Source organism: Liolophura sinensis, chromosome 7 (assembly GCF_032854445.1).
Source record: "Liolophura sinensis isolate JHLJ2023 chromosome 7, CUHK_Ljap_v2, whole genome shotgun sequence".
Lineage (NCBI taxonomy): Eukaryota > Metazoa > Mollusca > Polyplacophora > Chitonida > Chitonidae > Liolophura > Liolophura sinensis.
This window is the reverse complement of record NC_088301.1, coordinates 22,180,619-22,205,979: the sequence shown is the minus strand read 5'-3', so window position 1 is coordinate 22,205,979 and position 25,361 is coordinate 22,180,619. Positions and strand designations below refer to the sequence as shown.

The 25,361-nt window shown below is 38.8% G+C and overlaps 1 protein-coding gene across 2 annotated transcripts; it reads right to left on the bottom strand.

Moving 5' to 3' along the window:
• Positions 1-846: 846 nt before the first annotated feature.
• On the bottom strand, positions 847-23,446 carry LOC135470067 (spindle assembly abnormal protein 6 homolog). Of its 2 annotated transcripts, none has more exons than XM_064748787.1 (16): positions 23,041-23,446; positions 21,060-21,120; positions 19,473-19,552; positions 18,772-18,876; positions 18,141-18,315; positions 17,301-17,378; positions 16,747-16,866; positions 15,716-15,832; positions 13,604-13,873; positions 12,896-13,039; positions 11,141-11,266; positions 8,883-8,964; positions 7,221-7,327; positions 5,707-5,832; positions 3,858-4,006; positions 847-2,185 (listed from the first exon to the last, which is right to left on the bottom strand). In XM_064748787.1, exons 1-16 carry the CDS (start codon positions 23,103-23,105, stop codon positions 1,954-1,956), a joined length of 2,037 nt encoding a protein of 678 aa, XP_064604857.1. In that variant the 5' UTR covers positions 23,106-23,446; the 3' UTR covers positions 847-1,953. The 2 variants fall into 2 exon arrangements, with proteins under 2 accessions (XP_064604857.1, XP_064604858.1); XM_064748788.1 differs by having other exon boundaries at positions 3,864-4,006.
• Between the last annotated feature and the right edge of the window lie 1,915 nt (positions 23,447-25,361).

The following is a 25,361-nucleotide window of genomic DNA, read 5'->3' as shown; positions in this document are numbered from 1 at the left end:
GGTGAAACTGGCGAAGTCACAGAGGTGTGCGTGGTTAAATCTGGAGGAAACTTTGCTCAGCCACCAGGCATCATGAGCTGGCCAACGATTTGAATAGGGACAGGTTTGTTTGGTGAAACTGGCGAAGTCACAGAGGTGTGCGTGGTTAAATCTGGAGGAAACTTTGCTCAGCCACCAGACATCATGAGCTGGCCAACGATTTGAATAGGGACAGGTTTGTTTGGTGAAACTGGCGAAGTCACAGAGGTGTGCGTGGTTAAATCTGGAGGAAACTTTGCTCAGCCACCAGGCATCATGAGCTGGCCAACGATTTGAATAGGGACAGGTTTGTTTGGTGAAACTGGCGAAGTCACAGAGGTGTGCGTGGTTAAATCTGGAGGAAATTTTGCTCAGCCACTAGACCTCATGAGCTGGCCCACAACTAAAAGACGGGTTTATCTGGGGAAATAAGCTAGAGAATAACAGACGGGATGGGAGAACTCATTACTCCTGATGGGATGGGAGAACTCATTACTCCTCATGGGATGGGAGAACTCATTACTCCTGATGAAACTGGAGAACTCATTACTCCTGGTGGGATGGGAGAACTCATTACTAGTGATGAAACGGGAGAACTCATTACTCCTGGTGGGATGGGAGAACTCATTACTCCTGATGAAACGGGAGAACCCATTACTCCTGATGGGATGGCATAACTGATCACTCATGATGGGATGGGAGAACTCATTACTCCTGATGGGATGGGAGAACTCATTACTCCTGATGAAATGGGAGAGCTCATTACTCCTGATGGGATGGGAGAACTCATTACTCCTGATGGGATGGGAGGACCCATAACTCCTCATGGGATGGGAGAACTCATTACTCCTGATGGGATGGGAGAACTCATTACTCCTGATGGGATGGGAGAGCTCATTACTCCTGATGGGATGGGAGAGCTCATTACTCCTGACGAAACGGGAGAACTCATCACTCCTGATGGGACGGGAGAACTCATTACTCCTGACGAGATGGGAAAACTCATTACTCCTGAAGAGCAGGTCTGTTATAGGCAAACAGGCTGTGCCACACTGAAGTTTCTGGCGAAGCAACTTTCCTCAAATGACTGACACCATGGGCTGACTCACTATGCCCTAAGGGCAGGTCCGTTCTGGTATTTATGTATTTAGTTGATTGGCGTTTTACGCTGCACTTAAGAATATTTCACGTATCTGACGGCAGCCAGCATTATAGTGTGAGGAAACCGGGCAGAGCCCGGGAAGAACCCACGACCATCCACAGGTTGCTGTCAGACCTCTGTTTGGTAAGCACAATGAGTAACATTGATGTCTCTGTTGAAGTCTTGAAGACACTTTGTTCAAACAACTGACACATCTTTCACATCTGGCAAGTCAGGACGATTTACAATGCTATTGAAGTTTTCAGGACACTTTGTTGAGTGTATCACAACTCAAGAGACACGAATCTTTACAGAAGCAGGAAGAAGTGTGATGATGATGTCCTTGTCGAAGTCATGACAATACCTTGTTCAGACACCTGATTGTGTCTCAATTCGGGAAGAGGTGATTTTTTGGGAAAGTAGGAAGGAGTCACCGCGTAGTCTTCGTTAAAGCCTTGAGGACATTGTTCAAACAACTCACATCATCAGCTGTTTCACAACTCAAGAACGATGAGTCTGTTTGGCGAACCAGGGTGCTTCACAGTGGTGTCGCTGATGAAGTCTTGATAACACTTCATTTATTTATTGTGTAGCAACTCGGGGAGAGGTAGACATTTGGGAAATAGGAAGGAGTCACCATGATGTCTCTGCATTGACTACACTTTGTTCGGACACCTAAGTGTTATCACAAATCACGAAGCACGAGTTTGTTTAGCAAATCAGGACGATTTACAGCAGAGTCAATGATAAAAGCCTTGAGGACAATTTGTTCAAACACCTGAGTGCGTCACAATTTACGAAGGACGAGTCTGTTTGGGAAAATACGCTGAGGCTAGAGGTGGCTGAGAGGAGGGTTTGGACAGTGTTTTGGGGACAACTGCCTGCTGACTAAGTCTGTTTGAGGTGTGGGCGGGGAGAGAGGCTGTGTGGATGGTGGGTGGGGAAGCACTGCGACTAACCAGGCCCCTCACAGGTATGGCTCCCTCTCTCCTATGCAAAAACTTGGGGTCAATCACCGGTGGGTCACTACAAAGACAAGAATGGAATAAAAATGAATAATTATGGCTTAATGCATTATTTAAGTGATATCCTGGTGAAAACAAGTTTAAACCAGTTTAAAACAGTGACTGGCTTTCGATGTGATAATGAGAACATTTAAAATCAGATAAAACTAATAGGCATGATGAAAACCAGTTATAATACCAAACCTCAGTTAAAGACAAAAACCATAATTTTTAAAAAAATGTGATCTAGAATATTATATACATATATAGATGTATAATGTATAATATTTATATTTCATGATATAGGTCAACAGCCTTCAAATAATGAAAGACAGAATGCCAGAGTCAATTTTAGAGTTGACTTTGTAGAAACTTTGTCAAATACGTCTACACAACCGAAATATGTTTGATGCTATATTGGATATCACAAGCCACACACCAACGTGAATGGAAATGTCTTTGATATGATTTACACATATACATGTATATGAAATTGGATTCTGCTTTACTTGAGCTCTTGTACCTGAAAATGACATTAGACATTAATCGCATTTTACATGCTACCATGGGGTTCGCCAGCCCTCTTTCAAAGGGAAACAAATCTTGCAACTCCTAAAACAGAAGAGTCATCTACCTACTAAAATAACAATGCCAGCCATGATTGTCCATATTCACTTGTGTTGATATTGAAATCACTAACATTGTTATTCAAATAGGTGGAGGGGCAATGCTGTTTAATGAGTTATAAGATTTGCTTCCCTTTGTAGCGCCACCACTAGACAGGCTTGACCTTTGGAGCCTGTACAAGGCTTATCTAGGCTTTAGCCTCACCACTGGTGTCCTTGGGTGGAACTACTTAATCAGCATTCATTAACAAAATTGTTTCAGCTTAAGGCTAAAAACAGGTTGGGCACACTTTAGATAAAGAGAATACATATGTATACTAAAACTATTACAAGAAACAAAGGTTGATACATGTAGAATTTCTGTGTTTTTTGACATCATTTCCTGGCTCATCACTGTGACCCTAGTACTTTTGTTGTGCTTCAAGATTTCTATACAAATCTTGCAAGGGGTGACAGTAAACTAAAGCAAACGTGGAGAGTGTGTTGTGTGGAGCACGGCCATAAAAGCAAATGTGGAGAGTGTGTCATGTGGAGCACGGCCATAAAAGCAAATGGGGAGAGTGTGTTGTGGGGAACACGGCCATAAAAGCAAATGTGGAGAGTGTGTTGTGTGGAGCACGGCCATAAAAGCAAACGTGGAAAGTGTGTTGTGTGGAGCACGGCCATAAAAAGCTCCTTCCATACTTAAGCAATATAATGTCTTGACATAACGTAACCACCAGTGCACAGACCGGTATCACCAAACACAGATCCTTTGTCTATCAGGATTATGGGGTATGTATATTTAAACTGAGTGTAACAGAATACTATCCTAACACTAACTCCTAAACCATTTCAGTTATGAAAGAACAATTTTCAGTGTGATTTATGAATTCCTTTAGTTTGATTTTGGAGACAAAATTAAATTAGTTGGATTGACAAATTTCAGGACTTGACACAAAGTATGATTTTATCAGTCTACATAGAATAATGCCTTCAGAATATTCTTAAATAAACACCTTGCAAACATGTGAAAAGTTTGAGGAATTACAGTATGTCAAAAAAGCTAATTTTACAAAGCAGAATTACATGTACTTTTCTTTATCCGTGCTGGTGGAGTTGGAGGATGGGGAACTGTTGGGGCGTATCTCCTCTGGTATAGATGGCACTGGCGATATTTTGTGCCCTGTTGCCAAGGGCAGAGCACTCTTCTTGGGCTGACCTGGATTATATTGCACCTGGAATACGTAATATTACGTCATATTATGACACTGATTTCAGCTTCATGTAAAGGTGAGCAGTCAAGAGATTACTACAATGAAGGTCTCATACACTACTTTCCATCTTTTCAACCACTAAAGCAGTGGAAGTTATGCGTACAATTATTATTATCAAAATGACGCCAAAAATGATTTGCTTGTGTCATTAAAGATATAAGCTTCACAAAACTGTGCAAATTACACCTAACTTCGCTCAGAATGTTAAAAAAAAAAAAAAACAACAATATTTTGTTTTTAATGCCATTGTCAAGAATTTTTCTCTTACACAATGGTGGTCAGTTTTATGAGGGGAGTAAACCAGAGTGCCTGAAATAAACCACCGACCTTTGGCAAGCTACTGACAAACTTTCCCACAAGTGACATACAGAGCATCACATCACATTGGTAGAAGACAAGTGATCTTCAGTGAAGCTCAGACTGCACAAATACAAACATCAACAACCACTTACAGGTATATTCACCTAGCAAAGGTGGCTATTTCAACTCCTCTTAATACTGGGCAGGCGGAGTGTCACAGCCACAGCGACAGACTTTGGTAAACCGTACACCGTTTCACGCCGTGTCCGAGAAGTCCTTTCTACATGATATCTGCAGTCCAAAACAGGTGTCAACTGTGGCTCTTACCTCTCAGCTCTCCCGCGCATGCAACATCCCAGGTATAATCTATTCGTTAATGTCACATTAGCCCTGTATTCACGACACCTCAACCCATTTGAAAACGAAGCAGCCATTAGGTTCGTCTTTTCAGGCTTAAAGGAAAAGACCTCTAAAAATTGAAGTAGGCATCTTTAAATACGCCACTTAAAACTATGCATAAATATATTTCCTTTTATTTTCTTACATTTTTGTGAGAAGAATCAAAGGCATTCAAACATCTGAATTCTATGGTGGGCCCTATGGACCATACTTTCAGAGTTCAGGAACTCTGATGTCACAGGAAGTTTTTCCAACTCTAAACGCGACACTGAATGTTGGAATAACTCTCCTTACCCATGAGTAAAAGATTACTGAAATAATGTTCTCCAAATTTCCTTCTTTCTGGTAAACATCAGGTTAAAAAAAGGTGATGTGACGTCAGAGTTCCTGGATATCGTCAGTATGGCTCTTACAGCCCACCATAGTAATCAAATATTTGAATGTCTTTCAACACTCTTACAAAAATCTGAAAAAATAAATGAAACTATTTTTATGCATAGTTTTCAGTTATCTGTATGATGAACCTTCCTTAGTATTTAGCTTTCTTTTATTTTAACGTGCACGCGCCATTCAGAAATAACAACATTGTCAAGAAGCATAACTGAAAATGGCTGTTGCTTTTGGCGATGACTATGGCGTGAATTTGGGTCTTCCGTGTCATTACCAAGTGAAATAATCGTGGGATTTTGCGACACAGTTGACATCTCTGTTGGACTGCACAGATCATTCAGAAAAAAATTTATTGGCGTGAAATGGATGTACAGTTTATCATTGGCTCCTGCTGTGGCTATGATACTCAGCCAGCCCAGTATAAAGAAAGGAGTTGAAATAGCCACCTGAGGCTAATATTCAAGTTCCTAGGACCAGTGAGTGTGGGGAATCCCGGAATTTCCAACAGTCACCTATATTTAAGTTCCTAGGTTATCAAAACACTTGCCCTTTGAGACAACAATGGTACTCACTTGAGCATGTCTGTTAGGAGGGGGGTGGTAAGGGTGCTGTATTGCGCCAGGGTAGTGTCCCCCACCGGGCCCCTCAGAGGGGACTGAGGTTCGCACAGAGCCATAGCTGGACACACTGTAATTGTGCTGAAAGGTAATCACCTTATTATCTACCTGTATATCACAAAGTCAACTGATTAGCTACCTGAGTTCATCGTTAAACTCCAATCCACTCAAAAAATCATTAGCTACCTGTATATAACAAAGTGTCTCCTCACCACAAAGTAGCCTGATTACCCTTTTTCTTCTAATTTTTGGGACACCTGGTCAGCTCTTTTCAGCAAATATACATGTAACTGTAGCAGTAATATTTAGTTTCTTTTTTTCTTCACATGGTTAGTCCATCTAATGAACAATATTTTCATATCTTTACTTTTGAAAAATACTGTGAGAAAAATTTAATTCCTTTCTTTCCGCACAACTCATATCTGTCTTAAAAAAAATAGAAGAATTATGTAGCCACTTGCACATCACAAAATGTCTCTGAACAATATATGGTGGCAAAGCTTGAACCTCGTGATTATATTGGTATTGAATGCCTTATTCAAGAATAGTTCACTTGTATGAAGGCAGTCATGTTCTTGAGCTAAAAAAAATGCCCAGAGTAAACAACTGTCCTTCATAAGGTATCATACAAACTTCCTGACTTTAATCAGGTGCTGATGAAACAGCAAGAGCTTTCAAAAAGTTTCACTTAAATCAATCTTGTCACATTGTTTGGAGTGAGTTATAAATCCAAAATAATTAACAAGAAATAATGTAGGAAAGTTGACTTATGGAGTTGCCACAAGGGGGCCAGAATGAATGGTAATGTTTGCTACAAATTTCACTGCCATGAAACCATTGGTTAGTGTAGTTCTAAAGTACTGCATAAAAATACCTAGAGCATTTCCTGTAATGCTTTGTCTAGGCCTCTGAAATCAAGCATACAGCAATTATTTATCCAGCGTTTGTGTGTTTTAACCATGCTTTCAAAATAATATCCTATTCCCAGTGCCTAAGCATTTAGAGTATTAAAATGCTGGCAACACCTGACCAGCCACATCACCTGGTTACAGTACACTGATACTGGGTTGAAGCCATCATTAAACATATGTTCGTTGGATGTTGCCCGGTGGACCATACAAAAGGGGACCTTCACTCCATGAAGTTCTTATTGAGATTTTGACAGGAGTTTTGTTTTTTTTCAAATTTTTTTTCTCCTTGTTAATTTCTTTGAAATCTCTATATTTTTTCATTACTCTGAATAAGAAAGCAAGGATTCCCTACCTGACTGCCATATTTTTCTCAGGCCCACAGAAGAATTTTTTAAGGATGGCCTGACCAGTGCTTGGCCTATCCCACTTATACTTTTGGCCATGGTTGCTCATTTTAAAATCTGAAGTATGACCAGACTGGGGCTTGAACAAAGATCTCCTGCTCACAATGACCACTATGGGACTTGACACTGAAAGCATGTGTGCTGAAGGTCTTACCATTCCTGATGTATGCCTGAAGTTGTTGACAGCCGGCATCTCGAATGTTCCCGTCTGCCTGTGTGTAATCTGTGTGTCATTGATCTGCTTATTCAACCATTGGATAACTGTAACAGAGAAGAAGCCGAGTAAGAAAAACAGAATTTTTTTTTCTTTTTACATACAAATGTTTGCAGCACCAGTGCAGATGATGTTACATACAACATAAATCATGTGAAAGAGTAAGAGTGAAATTTGAAGACCTTTAAGATCTATTATCAGTGAACAGCAGCCATTGTATACATGGCCTAGAAATAAGACTGAACTGTTGTTTTTTCCCTCTCTACTTCCTTTATCATTTTCCACAAATCAGAAGACAATTTATAGCTGAATTATCTAACACATATATGCTACTAATGCTTTTTTTTTCAAATCCCTCTGGCTAATCCGTAACTCGTTTCAAGGTTTATTCAGGGAATGTCTCCATTAATGCGGATGGTCGTGTGTTTCCCCCCGGATATTCTTGGAGGATGGCGTAAAACACCATTCAAATAAATTAATATGTAATTAGACTGATGAAATCTAGCAGCTTGTGTAAGGCAAAAAAAAAAAAAATGATGTGAGGTCACTGATCCTAATATTGTCATTAAAGGAAAATGTAGCATGCAAAATTTAAAGAAAATATATCGAACCATATATTTTTATGGACAGTGTTTAGTGGTCTTTCCTCCGACACATACTTCACTCCTGCTTCAATAACTGCTGTATTCGAAATATGTTGTCAAATAGAAACTTTTCCATTTGTCATTAAAATGTGTCTCTTTGACATTTTTGCAATACATTTTTCTATTTCGTACATGTAGTATTCTTGCAACGTATTAGGTAAGCCTGTGATATGTACCGGCAGTTTTGTTTTTTTTAACAATTAAACATAAACTTCCTTGTGAGTATTGTTAACAATCAGGGCAGATTGTACTTTTTAAGTAGTTTTTTTTCTTCTTTTGAGATAATAATCAGGCTGAACAATTCATTCGTCCACAATGTTAACGATCTTGTGAGAAACCTGCAATCCTTTTACTATAGCACGATACTGCCAAACACAACCTTCAATGTAAACTGGCCATGCTCTGAGGAAACCAAAGCAGACACAAGTTGTATATATTCTTACATGACAACAGGATTCCCAAAATTTCCCGCTTAAGTCCTTGCTTTTCATTTTTTCCACTGCCCAAACTTTAACTTGCTGTGACGTCATTCTATTCAGAAACTGTGATTTCTCCGCGAGGAAAGTACGGCAACCGTACTTCCTAAATTCATCTGGCAGATTTGGTAATACATGTCGCCACACATAAAGAATAAGAACTAAAACATAGCCCCCGAGCTATCTATGTTTATTTTTATGCTCACTTCCTCCCACTGCCAAACACAGAAATCATTCATTATAGAATACTAAGGCAACCAATTGCTTTGCACCACGTACTTTATTATCCAGGAATGTACAGTTGATACTTGACCTTTCTCTACACTAGAAAGTAGAAAAACCAAAAAAAAAGAAAAAAAGAAACCCCCCCCCCCCCCCAAAAATAAATAAATAAATAAAAATAAAAAACAAGATCAAACTTTGAATAAAAAAGAAGGGTATATGTATGAATGAAAGGGAACAGTTAAATTTTCACAACTCACCATTTTCATTAGTTTTCAGTAGCTGTCTGCTCTCTTCCAATTTTTCCATTGTATTTCTTAAGTCTGTGCTAAGCTTTTCACTCTGCAAGCATAAAAGGGTTTCTACAGATCACAGGATATAAACCTTCCATCACCACATACTCCACACATTTCTGGCATCAAACAGTCTGAGATTTCATTAGTTGGGGGAAATTTGTTGATTTCCTAAATCAAAATGCCAAGAAAAAAAGCTTTGTGTATTCTGCAGTTCACAAAAGTATCATGCACCTGGAGCATCAACGTCAGTAGGTCCAGGATCAAAATCAGGAAAGCTAGGATCAAGCCCGGGATGGTTTGTACCAAAGACTTAAAAAATGGTACTTGTTGCTGTTTTGCTTGGCCCTCATCACTGAGAAGGAGTCTATGCTCCTACCACCAAAAGTCCATGTTTTCCACAGTTTTAATCATCATGAATTTAGTACATATAGGCTTACTTCACAAAAGGTGCACCTTGATTGTTTTGTGCTTGCCATTTTATGACGAGATTAAATGTGACCACCCTTTACCTTTGTACATGTGGAGTGGCATATCAAATATCCATTAAAAGTTCTTCATGTACAAAGTTATAACAGACCTTAGCACCCCGTAAATCCTTACCTGTAAACTACCAGTAGATGATGTCTACCTGCGTTTAAAGTGACAACTTACAATCAGCAGGGCTCAAAATCTCCACGTGTCTATTATACCTGTAGACAGCAGGATTTACGCGGACGAAAGGCAAAAAAAAAATACCTGTCCCTGGCGACGCATAAATTATGCCGGTAATCATAAAACATGTACTTCATTTTGATATGTCGCCAGTGAGTGTTGTGCAAATTCCCAATGTGTCGACAACACGGATAAATCCTGTGTGACTCCCTATACGACGGACTCGCACACAGTGCTACCAAAAACAGGTCACGGTTAATCGTGGTAGTTTTTGGAAACCTTGCTTTGAGTATGTTTTCTGTGTTTCCTGGGGCCCAGGAAGCAAAAGGTAACTATGCTCCAATAGAAGGACAGTTCCGATGGTAACAAAACAAACTGTGCCCAAAGAGTGACATACTTCATTCAAATTATACGGGAGGTTGGTGACAAGATATTTCTCCGTTAAATCCATACATGTGTATAAATATTTGTTACATGATGGGGGCATTAAAGAGACAGCCTTTCACAAGATAATGGTGCAACTGTGTGACTTCCACGTTACTCAAACAATTGTACGTTCGCCGTTTCGAGGTCTGCAGTGTACTCTGAAGCATTTGTACATACCTTTTTTGGCATGGCCATGGATCAAGACAGTGTTTGGAATTTACAGGTTTGTAATGGTCATCGTCTGACTTGATACATTCTTTGATCAATTTAATTCATGCGTGTAATTAAAAATGCACACCTGCACACCTCACTGTCAGTGACTTGACACCACATGGTGTAGAGACCACAGCTGTCATGCAGGGTAATGAAATGGGCAGGGGGCCAATCAACAACATCTGTCATCTTCCCGCTAACTCAGCCGATGCGAAAGTTAACGACAATAACCGACATCACAAATGTTTCCGTCATTTACCGTACATGCAGTTAAGCTTGGTCTTACCATCAGACATGACTCTTTCAGTGAAATTTAAGTAAAAGTTGGAAATGACATGAGAAGGAGAGGTTTTTATGGATGTGCAACTGTTTGTTCGAAGGCATTTTGCTGTAGAAACTAATCGTATTATCAAGTCATTTTCTTTGAATGAACAGACAAGTTGCACAACCATAGGAATATCTTCCCTATCATACATCATACTTTAGTCTAAAGTCCCACTACTTCTGTACCGGGATAAAACTGATATCAAAATTTAAGCCTGACCTAACTTTTAATACACTTAATACACCCCAGGTGTAACTGGCCCCAGGTCAACATCTGGAAAGAATTCATTTTCTGAAACTTAGATTTTCTGAAATAAATTAACAATGGCCACTTGTAAGCCCCAGGCACAAAAAAGAACAAGAAGGAAAATTCAGACAACATCCTGAAAACAAAAACACAACACTATTTGAAAAAAAAACATTTTCCTGGTCTCCTGGGTTCGATAAATGTTTATATCTCATAATCCGGACATCAGTTTCTGGTAAAGACAATGTTCTACATAACCACAGTTAACAGTATTCAAGGATCTTTGAATGGTTAACAAAATCAGATACAGGCACTTTACTCTGACATGATGATTCAACAATGGGAATCGATTGTTAGATACCTCATCCGTTTTCTTCTTCAGGGTTTCCTTAGTTTCGGACAGGTCCTTACGAAGTGTTTCCAGTTCTTGATCTTTCTCCTTCAGAAGCTTCTCTTGCTCTGTTGCAATTTGATTCCTCAGCTTGATCTGTTGAGACAAGACAGATTACAGATTACAACACAGTATTATCATGACACAGGAACACAAAGTGTTATCATGACACAAGGCAGAACACACAGCATTATCATGACACAAGAAAAAAAAAACCAGTATTACCAAGAGATAAGAACACAGTGCTACCATAAAACAAGAAAGAACACACAGTATTATCATGACACAAGAAAGAACAAAGTATTATCATGACACAAGAAAGAACAAAGTATTATCATGACACAAGACAGAACATGCAGTGTTATCTTGACACAAGACAGAACACAAACTATTATCATGACACAAGAAAGAACACACAGTGTTATCATGACACAAGAAAGAACAATGTATTATCATGACACAAGACAGAACATGCAGTGTTATCATGACACAAGACAGAACATAAAGCATTATCATGACACAAGAAAGAACAAAGTATTATCATGACTCAAGAAAGAACACACAGCATGACCATGACACAAGACAGAACACACAGTATTATCATGACAAGACAGAACACACATTATTACCATGACACAAGACAGAACACACAATGTTATCATCACAAGACAGAACACACAGTATTATCATGACACAAGACAGAACACACAGCATTATCATGACACAAGAAAGAACAAAGTGTTATCATGACACAAGACAGAACATAAAGTATTATCATGACACAAGACAGAACATGTAGTGTTATCATGACAAGACAAAACACACATTATTATCATGATACAAGACAGAACACACAATGTTATCATGACACAAGACAGAACACACAGTATTATCATGACACAAGACAGAACACACATTATTATCATGACACAAGACAGAACACAGTGTTATCATGATACAAGACAGAACACACAGTATTATCATGACACAAGACAGAACACACAGTATTATCATGACAAGACAGAACACACAGTATTATCATGACACAAGAAAGAACACACAGTATTATCATGACACAAGACAGAACACACAGTATTATCATGACACAAGACAGAACACACAGTATTATCACCAACCCAGCTGCTTGTTACCTACAGGGTTTCATTTAGAATTAGCGAAAAGGGTCTGCGCTCAAAAGTAGGTGGCTGAATTGAAAGCAATTGTTAGAACTATGCAAAGTAGGCGGCTACAGGGACAGCAGTAGAGAGCTGTCTGCAGCACTTTTTAAACATCCTTTACCTACATGTATAAATATAAACTGACATAAAAAATCAGACACACCTAGAACATATCCCGTACTGACAAGCTCTAGCACAGTGAAAGCTTTTGCATGACTTTTTTCCATAACCTTTCATATGAATTCCTTATGATAATGATAATTTCTCTTTGCTCCATTCTTCTGTGGTTTCTGAACACACTGAATTTCCTTTCACTGAAAAATGCTGCTCAATACTTAGCCTTGAACTGTATTCCTTGATTCCTTCCTTTTACCATAGCCTCCTTATTTACTACTTCTCATCGTAGTGTTGTGATTTTAACAATCTGCTTACCTGCGAATTGCTCCTTAGTACCTGTTATCAACACACACTCCAATTTCATATTATAACATCTACTTCATTTGAAAGAATGAAAGATTCTTTCTTAGCTGTATTCCATCGTCTTTACCTTAGTGTGATAGTTCTTGATTTCTCCCTGCAATTTCTTTATAATCTCATTTCCCTTCAACAGTTCCTCTGACATGGCCTTGACCTTGCTCTCCAGACGACCTATCTCTTTCTGCTTGGCTTCAAGGTCCTCTTCATACTTCCTCTGGAAGTCACAAGAAAATTCACCATAGCAGGAAAGTCATACTACAAACGCAGTAAATTACTGATTGCAGCTTATTAAAAATGTTCAAGCTTTTCAGTCATCTGATATTGTTTTCACAGAAGTATCCAAATTAAATTTAAAAAAAAATATGAAAAACTGACCGCTTAAGTGGACTTACTGCTTCAATTATAGTTCACTCCCCCCCACACTCCGACCAAAAAAAAAGACCTTAAGACATTACCACATCCAGCCTTCTGATCATACTCTTAAATCAACACAGAAAATGTACAGTGAGCCCTTGGGGCATGCAATATTTGCTTCTTTTGAAAATCCGAATTTTGATTGCAGGCTTATAAAGGCCTATCAGTGCATTTTACCATTGGCAGATATATACAATATTGACAATTATTCACAAAAGATTGCTTTAATTGACTGAATTCAAAAAATCCACTAAACTAAATTTTCAGGCAACAGAAGTTTTCTCATGTCACAACACAAAGTGACGTCACTATGATTTGGTCCCACTGAATCTCACAACTGCCGTATTGCAATCAAACCCTTTACCTTCTGGCCTTGCTCTGAGCCCAGTAAATCAGATGACCTTGCTATAACCTGCTCCTTGTCCTTGACCTCTTGTTCCAGGACAGCGACCCTCATCCTCTGCTGGTTGATGATCTTCTCCTGCTCGTGGTACTCCCCGTCGAGCGCAGCATTCTGTTTGCGCAGCGTCTGGATCTCCTGCTTGGCTCGCTGATGCTCCTCCTCCAGTGACCCCAGCTTAGACTTCAGTTCACGAATGTTTGCCTCAGATTTGTATTTCCGATCTGTTAAATCCTAGAATTAAATCAACAACCATGTCAAACCTTACCTTTAAAACTCTATAAATGTCAATCTTAAAAATTAATTTTTTTACACATCAATTAATCTTTTTTTTGATTGTTATAACAAAATACTCAAGAGTATTTCACTAGTATAATGGTGCCAGGTCATGTATATTAAGGGTGAAACTGGAGCGCCACAAATATATCACAGATGTTTGGCAACTTTAATATATACTGGTGAACACATGATATACTGGTGGGAAGCAAGGTGTCTCCAGATAACTGATCTACACCATAAACCTCTTTTAGCCATCAAGGCCCCTAAAGCAATGGAATGAATGAATGAATGTTTGGGGTTTAACGTCACACTTGACAATTTTTCACTCATAGGACGACGAGGAGATATCGGGTGTTTGACATATTGTGTCTTTTTGTGGCAGGGCGAGGCCATGCCGCCAAAGTGCTGCTGCCACTTAAGTATTATGCCGAAAACACCAGACATGACACTCCACCCAGTCACATTACACTGACAATGGGCCAACCAGTCATGTTTCCTTGCTCTAACCTTTTAGTGCTGAGCGTCAAGTGAGGCAGAAGCAAGTATCGTTTTAAAGTCTGGTATGACCTGACCCGGGATTGATCCCGAAGAAGATAATCTTCAAAAAGAATGGTACTGAAACCATGTCAAGTAACCTTAGAACGATTAAAATGCAAGCACCTTAACCACCTTAATCAAACCTTCCAGTTCCTTCAGCTGTTTACCTCCCAATGTATATCAAATGAGTGTTTGAGGGTGACCTTTACTAACAATGGCAAACTCTCACCTACCCATACCAATAGGGGGAGTTTTCAGTTAAAACTATTTTGTTGCTAAGTCACATGATACAGAACTGTTCAGTAACCAATTGGTACACAACAGATTAATATGGTACTACAAAAAGTGAATGGCTACTAACCAATCTTACACTCTCCACGAAACACCATTTAAATCCATCAATCTAATGGTCTGTCCAAAGGCACCTGGTTTCTGATACACATGAAAAGTGACCTAATCCCCGTTAGCCAAAGAACGAGCAAAATACGTACCTTTCCAAATGCATACAAATTTTCATTAGTCGAAGTGGTATGTATCTTCACTAATATTCACATAACTTATACAGAGATAGCGAGTCTCGTATTTCTCACACTATTAAAACTATTGCAGCAATACCTGGCTTGTAAGTAAACCATAGTCTCCATCCATAGCAATACAAGTAAACCATAGTCTCCATTCTTAAAACCTATGTCAAAGAATTTGATAAAATTTGGTCAGTATTCATTTCCCTGCTTGGGTTGGACAACTTTTGCACAACAACAACACGTCACGGCTTACTGTGATAGGGTCGCTTTCATTCGTTGGTCATTCTGGATTATGTAAAGTACCCATCAATACCAGTTCTGTGAGCATCTTGGCTAGGTCTTCTACTGTCTGCTAGTGTAGAACCACTGGGTTTGAACTCACCTTACTGGAACATTAGTACAGCCGACCTTGCAGCTGTTTCACAATCTTCATATGATCGTGCTCCAGCTCCTTCCTTAAACTCACCTTACTGGAACCTTTTAGCTTGTACAATCAACCTTCCAGCTGTTTCACAATCTTCATATGACCCTGCTCCAGCTCCTTCCTTAAACTCACCTTACTGGAACCTTTTAGCTTGTACAATCAACCTTCCAGCTGTTTCACAATCTTCATATGACCGTGCTCCAGCTCCTTCCTTAAACTCACCTTACTGGAACCTTTTAGCTTGTACAATCAACCTTCCAGCTGTTTCACAATCTTCATATGACCCTGCTCCAGCTCCTTCCTTGAACTCACCTTACTGGAACCTTCCAGCTCGTACAGCCGACCTTCCAGCTGTTTCACAATCTTCATATGAGCCTGTTCCAGCTCCTTCCTCTCTCGTTCATGCCGGCTCTGATAGCTGCGCTGTGTCTGACAGAGTAAGGATTCAAAAAAAATATATATATACATGACTGATCACCATCTGCACTTTTCCAAGAGTTATACCTCTTGATCTAAATGACTTGGACCCTACCTATAAATCACTTTCGCATTTAAGGACGCATGCCACTACACTCGCCACAACAGGGCCGCTGAGGTCAAATTAGCACCCAGTCGTGGACAGTGGCCTTTTCAGTGCCAATGAAACGGCAACATTTTAAAGTAACACTTTCTACTTGGCATTTCCAGTTTTTCTATTGTTTTCACTATCACTTACTCTAGGGCATGATTTCCAATACAGCATTCCAATGAAACAGATATTTCATGTAGTAAGCCTGCTGGCACTAGGTTAAAGCATAGGCTGTCGAGTGAAAATTAGCACCCAGATCCCGTGTACTACGAGATCTTGTGCCATTTTTATTTTAAAAAAGGGCGCTCATCTGAAATGAGAAAGTGACTTATAGCTTGTAACCTCTGGGTTACATGTATCTGGTCTAGTGTGTTACAGTGTACGATCCTTGTCAATAGTTATATGCTTGGAAAACTTGCTGTCAAATTTAAAATTTCAAAGATTCAGGATGTAAAAAAAGTTTTCCACTGCAATTTAGGCAGCTCTTTCACAAAACTTAGGATACAAAAGTGGGACATAGTACAGATTCTCATAGCAAATACAAACGTATGCTTGTGAAGAGCAAGACGACATGCTCAAAAAGGTGATTTTGACATAAAAAAAAATATAAATCTGATTTTAGCCCATATTTGTGCCCCTTAGGGCCTAAAAGCGGTTATGCCTAACAGATGCAAAGACAAAGCCATCACAATTTCAACTTTTTTAAAATCTAGACTTGAGTCAAAAATGACTGCATGGAATTAGCAAATATGGAGATGTAAAACACTGCCCTCACCTCCAGAGTTCGCTCCCTTTCCTCAGTCAGCTCCTGTTTGTGTTTGGCCGTCAGTTCAGTGAGCTTAGCCGTCCATTCGGTCTTCAGGCTTTCCAACTCCGAAGACTTCTGAGATAGCATCTGAGATGCAAGAGAAACATTTCAGGTGATACTGTGTTACCAGATTCTTGGCACATCCCTTGACCTAATAAGAATTCCAGATTAAAGGGCATTACCACAAACACACATACAAAATGGCTGTGACCATTTATGTCTTCCAAAAAATCCAACATTATCTTGATAATTTATGCCTTTTCTTTTAAATATGCAATTGAGGCCAGAGATTCCAGGTAGGGGATTGAACTGATGTCTCTGGTGGCCTAGAAAAATGACATAAGGCTATCAACATAATCAAACTAATCAAGGATATCAAACTAATCGTGAATATCAAACTAATCGTTAATATCAAACTAATCGTGAATATCAAACTAATCGTGAATATCAAACTAATCTAAGGATATAAAATTAATGAAGACTATTGAGACTGAATCCTCTGGTTAGATGTTTGCTCTCACCTCTTGGGTCTGTCTGAGCCTCTGGTTAAGATCAGCATCTGTGTGCTCATACTTATGCTGCAGAAGGGAATTTCTGTCCTGTAGGATGAATATAAACATATACTGTTTATTTGTGTATTTACATGTATTTGATTGGAGGATTACACTGTACTCCAGAATATTTCACTAATACAAGGGTGATCAGCATTATGGTGGGAAGAAATGAGACAGATCCCGGGGGAGAGCCACAAGCATCCTCGGGTTGCTGCCAGATATTCCCACATACAGCTGGAGAGGAAGCCAGCTTGGGCTTGACTTGAACTTACAGCAATTGCTTTGGTTAAAGGCTCCCTGGGTCACTGTACTGTGTTAGCACCCTAAACCACTAGGCCACTGGAGGCTCCAACATACACTGTTACCGCAGATCAACAGTTTACAGTGTATCTGACAGCCACTTAGTAAAATAGCTTTACGGTTTATTTATTTTTAACAGAGCAACATTAAGAAATAATCCTGGGATAAACTCGTTGAAAATGTTTAATAATTATAGTATAATTAAAACTCAACAAAAGCCAGTACAGTTAAGCTACGAGTTACTTGCATTTGTTTCAGGCAATCGGCTAGGTATTTTTTAATGTGATACCCTACACCTTTCTTAATCACCTACGGTTAAGCTACAAGTTACCTGCATGTGTTTCAGGCAATCGGCTAGGTGTTTCTTGATGTGACAACCGACACCTTTCTTAATTACCTACAGTTAAGCTACGAGTTACCTGCATATGTTTCAGGCAATCGGCTAGGTGTTTCTTGATGTGACAACCTACACCTTTCTTAATTACCTACAGTTAAGCTAAGAGTTACCTGCATTTGTTTCAGGCAATCGGCCAGGTATTTCTTGATGTCTGAATCTTTCCCTGGGAGAAACTTGAGGGACAGGTGGGTGAGATGTTTGAAAGGATTTGTTTCTATCACATTTAGAGTGGCTGCCGTTGTTTCTCCAGCCAGTGAACTCTGTGACACCAGGTGTAAAATGAACCTGCAGAAGACAATGACGCAGAAATAACATGGTAAATCTCTGTCAATCACTCAACGGTAATTTTATGCATTTGTCACAGGAACAGGACACGTACTTCTGTTGATAATAATTTTTAAAAAATTTAGTTTCCTCTTGAATGAAACTTTCAGGTTTTGATTTTCTGTTTTTTTTCTGTTTTCTTTTTTTAATCTTTACTTTTTTTGTTTATTTATTTATGTCTTTGTTGTAATTTATTACAACATTTATAAAATTCATACAGTTAGGTCAGGTTAAGTTTTACATTAGATACAGATTTTGGATGCTTTAAAGTGAGATCAACTGGAGATCAACCTTAACCTAGGATCACCTATCTCAACTGTTGGCCAATCAGCATTGATTCTGTTGTGTTTTTTTCTTTAATGTGGTAAAAAAAAAAAAATGGGAATGTCTATTCTTTACCGTGCTCTCTTCACTTACTTTGGTACTTCTCTGTGTTCTTCTTGGATACACATGTTTAACAGGTCAATAAATTTCTGTGGGAATGATCCAAAATCCACCAGCAACCCTTGCTGTGTTTTTAAGCTGGAAAGTATAGCTAATATGATTTACATGAATCACAGGAAATCCCCTACATTTTCCAGGAAAATGAACCGACTAATCACCTTGTATTGTACTAAGCTGCTGAAAAATCTCATGACATTTTACATGGTTTGCAGGAAATCACATTTTTTTTTCACCAGTTATTGTATTTCTTCAACCTTTTCGCATGTTTGCAAGGTGATTATTCAAGCATATTCTGAAGGCTTTATTCTGTGTAGAATGATAAAATTATACTTTCTGAGAAGCCCTGAAATTGGCCAACCCGAGCAATGTAGAGTCGTATCCAAAATCAAACTATGAATGTGCATAAATTGCACTAAAAGTTGCTCTTTCATATGTGAAAAGGTTGAGGAACTAGGCTAATCACCTTTCCGTATTTCAGTTCGTACAACAAGATGAATAGCAGGTGAAAAGGTCTATTGATGATTTACATTAGGCTTCAAACAAGTCGCCCAAGCTGTACTCTATAAGACTTGACCATATCATGGTGAGCTATGTGATAAGATATATATCGACAAGAAAATTTTTTTCCAATTTTTACCAAAAGTAAGTTATCAATTTTGGAAACATTTTTGAACCTTTGGAAATCCTCCTCGCTCAATCTCAGGGTGTAGAGGAAAAACAGATCCTGGTCATCTGTCAGGCGTACAACCAGCTCCTAAAAAACATGTACCGGTATTTATTTATTCATTTGATGAGTGGTTTGCGCCATACTCAGGAATATTTCGCTTATATAATGGCAGCCAGCATTACCATTTACAAGTTGCTGTCAGACCCTCCCGCGTACGTCTGGAAGGAAGCAAACATGAGCTGGACTTAAACTCGCACTGACCGTGTTGGTGAGATGCTCCTGAGTCACTGTGGCGCCCAACCTTACTAATCACTAGGCTACAGAGGCACTTGAAAAACATGTAAAAACAGCCTCTGTAGAGAATACAAAATGAGCATTATGAAAGCATTAATGAATAAATGTGGGTTTTCTCCAAGCACTATTTCAGGCTGGAAGCATTATAAATATTCATTTAAAAACTTTGGCCGAGGGAGTTAGCATGGCGCAATGAACCAGGAGCCTCCCACCTATGCGGTCATTGTGAGGTCAAGTCCAGCTCAAGCTGGCTTCCTCTCTGGCCGTATGTGGGAAGGTCTGTCAGCAACCTGTGGATGGTCGTGGGTTTCCCTGCGCGCTCTGCCTGGTGTCCTCCCACCGTAATGCTGGCTGCCACTGTATAAGTGAACTATTCTTGAGTACAGCGTAAAACACCGATCAAAAGTATAAATGAATAAAATTGTTCAAAGTTGTTTTAGCCATGTAAAGAAATGAACCTCACACAAAGCTGTAAACCTTTGTATACATGTAAATGAAAATTGTATGAAAAAACAAAAATTGTGAACAGACGTAAGCATAGTCACATACATGTTAATAAAGAAATACAGAATCAACCTTGAATGGGGAATTTGGCACAGTGTCTGAAAGTGCCAAAATCTACGAGAGACCTCGTTATACAAATGTCCTTAAAGTAAAACAATAAATTCCCAAAGCAATAATATATAACAACATGACACTGAAACACAAATTTAGTTAGAGATATCTCAACATGTTTTTATTACTCTTACAATAACATACATAATTTTATGACTATGCCGTTGTCCTTTGACTCAAAACTAATTGATCTGTTTATTCAGTAAACAAAATGCCCCCCGCACCCCCCCCCCCCAAAAAAAAAACAAACAAAGAAGTACATATGTATTAAACTCTAGGCCACAGTATTTATACACTCATCCAAAAATCCATATCATTACCGCATGTACCACAGTTTAAAGATAGAATGACAACAATCACCTTTCCTCTCAAACCACAGAGTCTGATATTAAACTTACATGACCTAAAATTTCTTCCATGATTAAACTGCTCAATTTTCTAGATTCTGACAGTTGTATTGAAGCTAGGAAGGTGTTTAGAGGTTTGCCTAGAACCTACATATACGATGCTATATATGCACTACTGGGAAAATGTAAAATTCAGCACCAAAAGTAATATTTTATAATATTTATTTCCCTCCAAAAAGGTGCCTTTTGAGGTTGAAATTTTAGATCATTTTAAGTATCTAATATTATATTAAATATTAAAACAATTATAAGTAAGCTAAACCTTGAGGTACATGTACCTTTCTATGCAGAGGCGTTGTAACAGTTTGGACTTCCATCTTCAAGAAGATTTTTACCTTCCTGGAAAAGCAAACAAATTAACTTTTGACTGACTGATTGATTGATTAGTGTTCAATGTCATCCTCAGGAAAAAATTTTCTTGCAAAATAGTGGTCATTTTCATTGATGGTGGCAATCCAATACCTAGAGTAAAACCACTGGCCTTTCACAAGCGCTGACCAACTTTACCACCTCGTGACAAACATACATGTATCGACTACTAGGGGAGTTTCGAGTTGGAACTCATCAAAGGTAAAAACAGTCCTACTATGTCAAGCTCACAAACATTCAGATTTTGAATCTTCTCTATCATTTCTCCACTCTAAATTACTTATTATGACACTTCTGATCAATGAGGTTGAACTCCAAACTCCTCTATTAATGGCAAAGAAAACAATAACATCAGGTATGTGTCGGATTAAAGACCACTAAATACTGTTCACAGAAGTTTGATTTATTATCTAGAAATTATTTCAACCAAGTAAAATGCATTTGAAACTTTGGATTTTATGGTGACATTTTCTGACCATAAAAGGACCAGCAACGTCACATCAGGGTTTTGTCACTTAACACCCACATACTGCTAAATTTATTTATTCAAAATATATCTGCTGTTATCAATGCCACCATTGATATGGACCTACAAGTAAATTATTTTAGGTAACAAATATGGATGTGACATCAGCGACATCCTCTGCTGAATCTAGAATGATGCAAAAACCATTTTACTTGGTAGGAAAAATTCTATAACAATAAATCAAAGTGTTTTTTTTTCTGGACAGTGTTAAATGATGTTTCATCCGATTCCATCTGTTGTTTTCTTTGCCTTTAACTGTATACAGCTAAACCATAAGACAGGAGCCTTTGACAATGCCTGTTACTGGGCTCAGATTACGGCAATAGTTATCTTCTTACTCTTATACACAAAAATAGGGTACAATGACAGTATTGACTCACAGGGGATTGGTTTATTTTCCCAAGTTTAGAAAGAAATAATCATATGAATTAATCCAATGTACATCACTGGTATAAACCAGGAGCTGAAACATTAATTTTTCTCCACCAGTCACATGTAAATGGTAATTTTCTTTTCTACAAGTACAAAATTTTCTTCACTAGCACACTTCTTTCTGAGTCTAACCATCAACCTAAATGTACTTTCTAACATGTACAAAACGGAAGATAAAAAAACTATCATATTAGCATTGATATGTTGAATTTTTCCCCCAAAATATTTCAGAATTGAATTTCCTAAACAACTGAATTTCACACCCAACAAGTATCTTTCATTTTCACCAGATGCTCAGAAAATGTTCAAAATATTGATGTTGTGACCAGGCCCTTGTACTTTGTTTCTGAGCAGGTTTCACTGTGTAATTACAATATCTCTTGCAGAAGACTAAGAGTGTGGTCATTAAATGAATAGCATGATATAGCTTAACGTAACCAAAATGCTCAATCAGGGCGTCTCATAGTTATCATTCAGCAGCTAGATGGATTTGTGCACAAGTAGCGTTCATTTCTTCTTTCATCTGCTGAAGTAGAACAGGAAGAAATTCACAAACATATTGGTGTTTGTATCTAAGCTTTGGGTTTGGGTTTACTGAAGCTGTCACTGAAGTATCATGTCAAAGACACCAGACATGACAACCCACCCAGTCAAATTATACTGACACTGGGCCAACCAGTTCTGTGTCATTGCCCTAACCTCTCTGTGCTGAGCACCAAGCTCCTGATGGAAAGTTTATGTAATGCTGTTCTGTGAGCAATGTACATGTATGTTGAAGAGTGAGAGTACCAATGCTGGAAATTACCAACTCATTGGCTCAGAAATCACTAGTAATTCAACTATCATTATATATATATATATATATATATATATATATATATATATATATATATATATATATACTTGTACTATAATCTTTTAGTCTACCATACCTATCCTCTCTGTCAGGCGATTTCCACACCACAGGAAGTTGTTTACCAAACAGTTCATCAGCCATTGCTACCGGTTACTGCACTTCTACCAAGCGTGAATATCACAAACTGAAGGACGACATTTGTTCACTGTTTCCGTCACTCTTCCACATGCGCTGAGGGGCGACGGACATAGCAGTCGTGGCTTGCGATCTCAAATCACGTCAACAACAACATAGTCTGGTTGAAAGTGGAAAACCACAACAACACTGCTCTTTGTCGTCGATGAGTGACACTCTCTAGCTTCACTGTCTATTCCATCATTATGCTCATAAAATCCCGTGCGTCAAATCAGAAAATCGACCAGTTCGATCATATCACATACTCGGACTTGCAAACATGGAAGTGTTGCTAATTCAGAGGGCAAGACATGTTTCAACTAGCCCGCTAATATCTGTCAGTAAAATTCAGGATTTGGTATAAATCCGGAAAATGTAGACACGAGACGCCCCAGAACATGAATGACTGACGGCATCAATGGTAACAAGCGTAGTGAATGGTTGGCGGAGAAGCGATCGAACAGCTGGGCCTTGATCATGTTTTGTGGATAAAAGATACATTTATTTTTTTTTTTATTTGGTGTTTAATACCATAATCAGGATTTTTTTCATACAATGGTGGTTAGATAAAGATAGAGGTACATGTAGGCTATGTGTATATGTAATATAATAATTGAGGAAACTTCCACTCTTCACTAATAATATATACATTACATGGAAAGTGTGGTCTTTGTAAGACAGGCCGCAAAGGAATCAGACACAAATGAAATTGTACATTTTACCTCGTGCAGTGGTTTCAGTCGGGACTTATTTATGATGATGTGCATTTATGTCTTTGTAAAATTTATACTGATACTGCCATATACAGGTACACTGTACAATATTTGTTTTAATATTTGGTTTAATTAAAAATTTGGAAAAATGAATTGCACATGCAGAGATAAAACCATTTTCAAACCTATAGATCATTGCACCATGCATAAAAAATACTGAATAACCGATGTGGCGATATCATCAAACAATTCTATACGTAAAATTCTGTTTGTGACTATATGCTGTAGGGTACATGTGGCTATGAAATGAAAGCTATACACTCGCTTTCACAAAGTGTGAAATAAGAAATTTCCATATATAATTGAAATTCCACCATTTACCTCAATTCTTTCGATGTAGTATAATTAAATGTTTGGATTCATTGATACGTGTTGTTCTGGGTTCTGGCTGAGCTAGAATCCTTTCTACGTCAATCAAGGTAAAACAGTCGGGGTAGAAGTCGCAATTAATGCCTTGGCCTATACCTGAGGCTATTCTACATACAGACATAGCCGGCAGATGTTACCACACAATTAGGTTCTCCTATTGGCTCTGAGATTAATGATATAATGATTTCACCATCATTAAATACATTTAATTTAGGAACGGTAACGGAAAGTTTGTGCAGGCCTACAGCCTGGGTTATGTACATATATATGCAGGCTGCTTTTGGCTAGCTGTGTAAAAATATAGTATACCCACTGCAAGATTTCCTTACATTTGGGCACTATACACGGAAATCCCGTTGCAGGCCTATACTTGTTATCTTTACAAAGGAAGCGCTTTGGATCTCCTTTTTCCAGCACAAAAATTAATGATCATGTGACATGTGATGTGCTGGTCATGTGACCAAAAGGCGCCAAATAAAACCCCAGTCCATGTTCCTGCGTGCGAACACACATGGCTTGGCAGCCATGTCAGACAGCACGCCTTTGTTCTGTGTTGCAGGGTAGTATCTCACGTAACAGGGTGATAACATACAAAGATTACATTTATGCTAGATCTGTGGGCCTGGTCCTGCGGAACTTGGACACTTGGGAGAGTTACGGCTGTGGAGAAATTCACTTGGCTTCGACTGTTTTGAGCAAGTAGAAAACATGGCGGCGACCTCACGTTGCGGTTTGGAACAAGAGTGCCGCGAATTCACGCGGCTACTTCAGAGCATCTCCAACCGACTTACCAAAGAGAATCTCTCGCAAATAAAGTTATTCTTGTCAACAGAAAAAATGCTGAACATCGACACCTTAGACGAGATCAAGTTCAATTCGGACGCGTTTTACGCGATGGGAAAGGCTCGTCTCATTACAGAGTATGATTGCAGTGTTTTGATCAGCATGCTGTCTGTGGTCGGTCGGACGGATTTGCGGAAAGAGACAGAAGCATACCAGGCCGCAATGCGGGACAAAGGCTTTGATGAAAATGACGCCGCAGCTTCAGCAAAGTCAGAATCTTCATTTATGACGTCGATGG

Coding starts and splice junctions, on each gene's coding strand:
- LOC135470067 (XM_064748787.1), bottom strand. CDS start 23,105: ATGGCTGATGAACTGTTTGGTAAACAACTTCCTGTGGTGTGGAAATCG. Junction 19,553..21,059: donor CAACGCCTCTGCATAGAAAG/GTACATGTACCT, acceptor CATGTTTTTTAG/GAGCTGGTTGTACGCCTGAC. Junction 17,379..18,140: donor ATTGCCTGAAACAAATGCAG/GTAACTCTTAGC, acceptor TTCATCCTACAG/GACAGAAATTCCCTTCTGCA.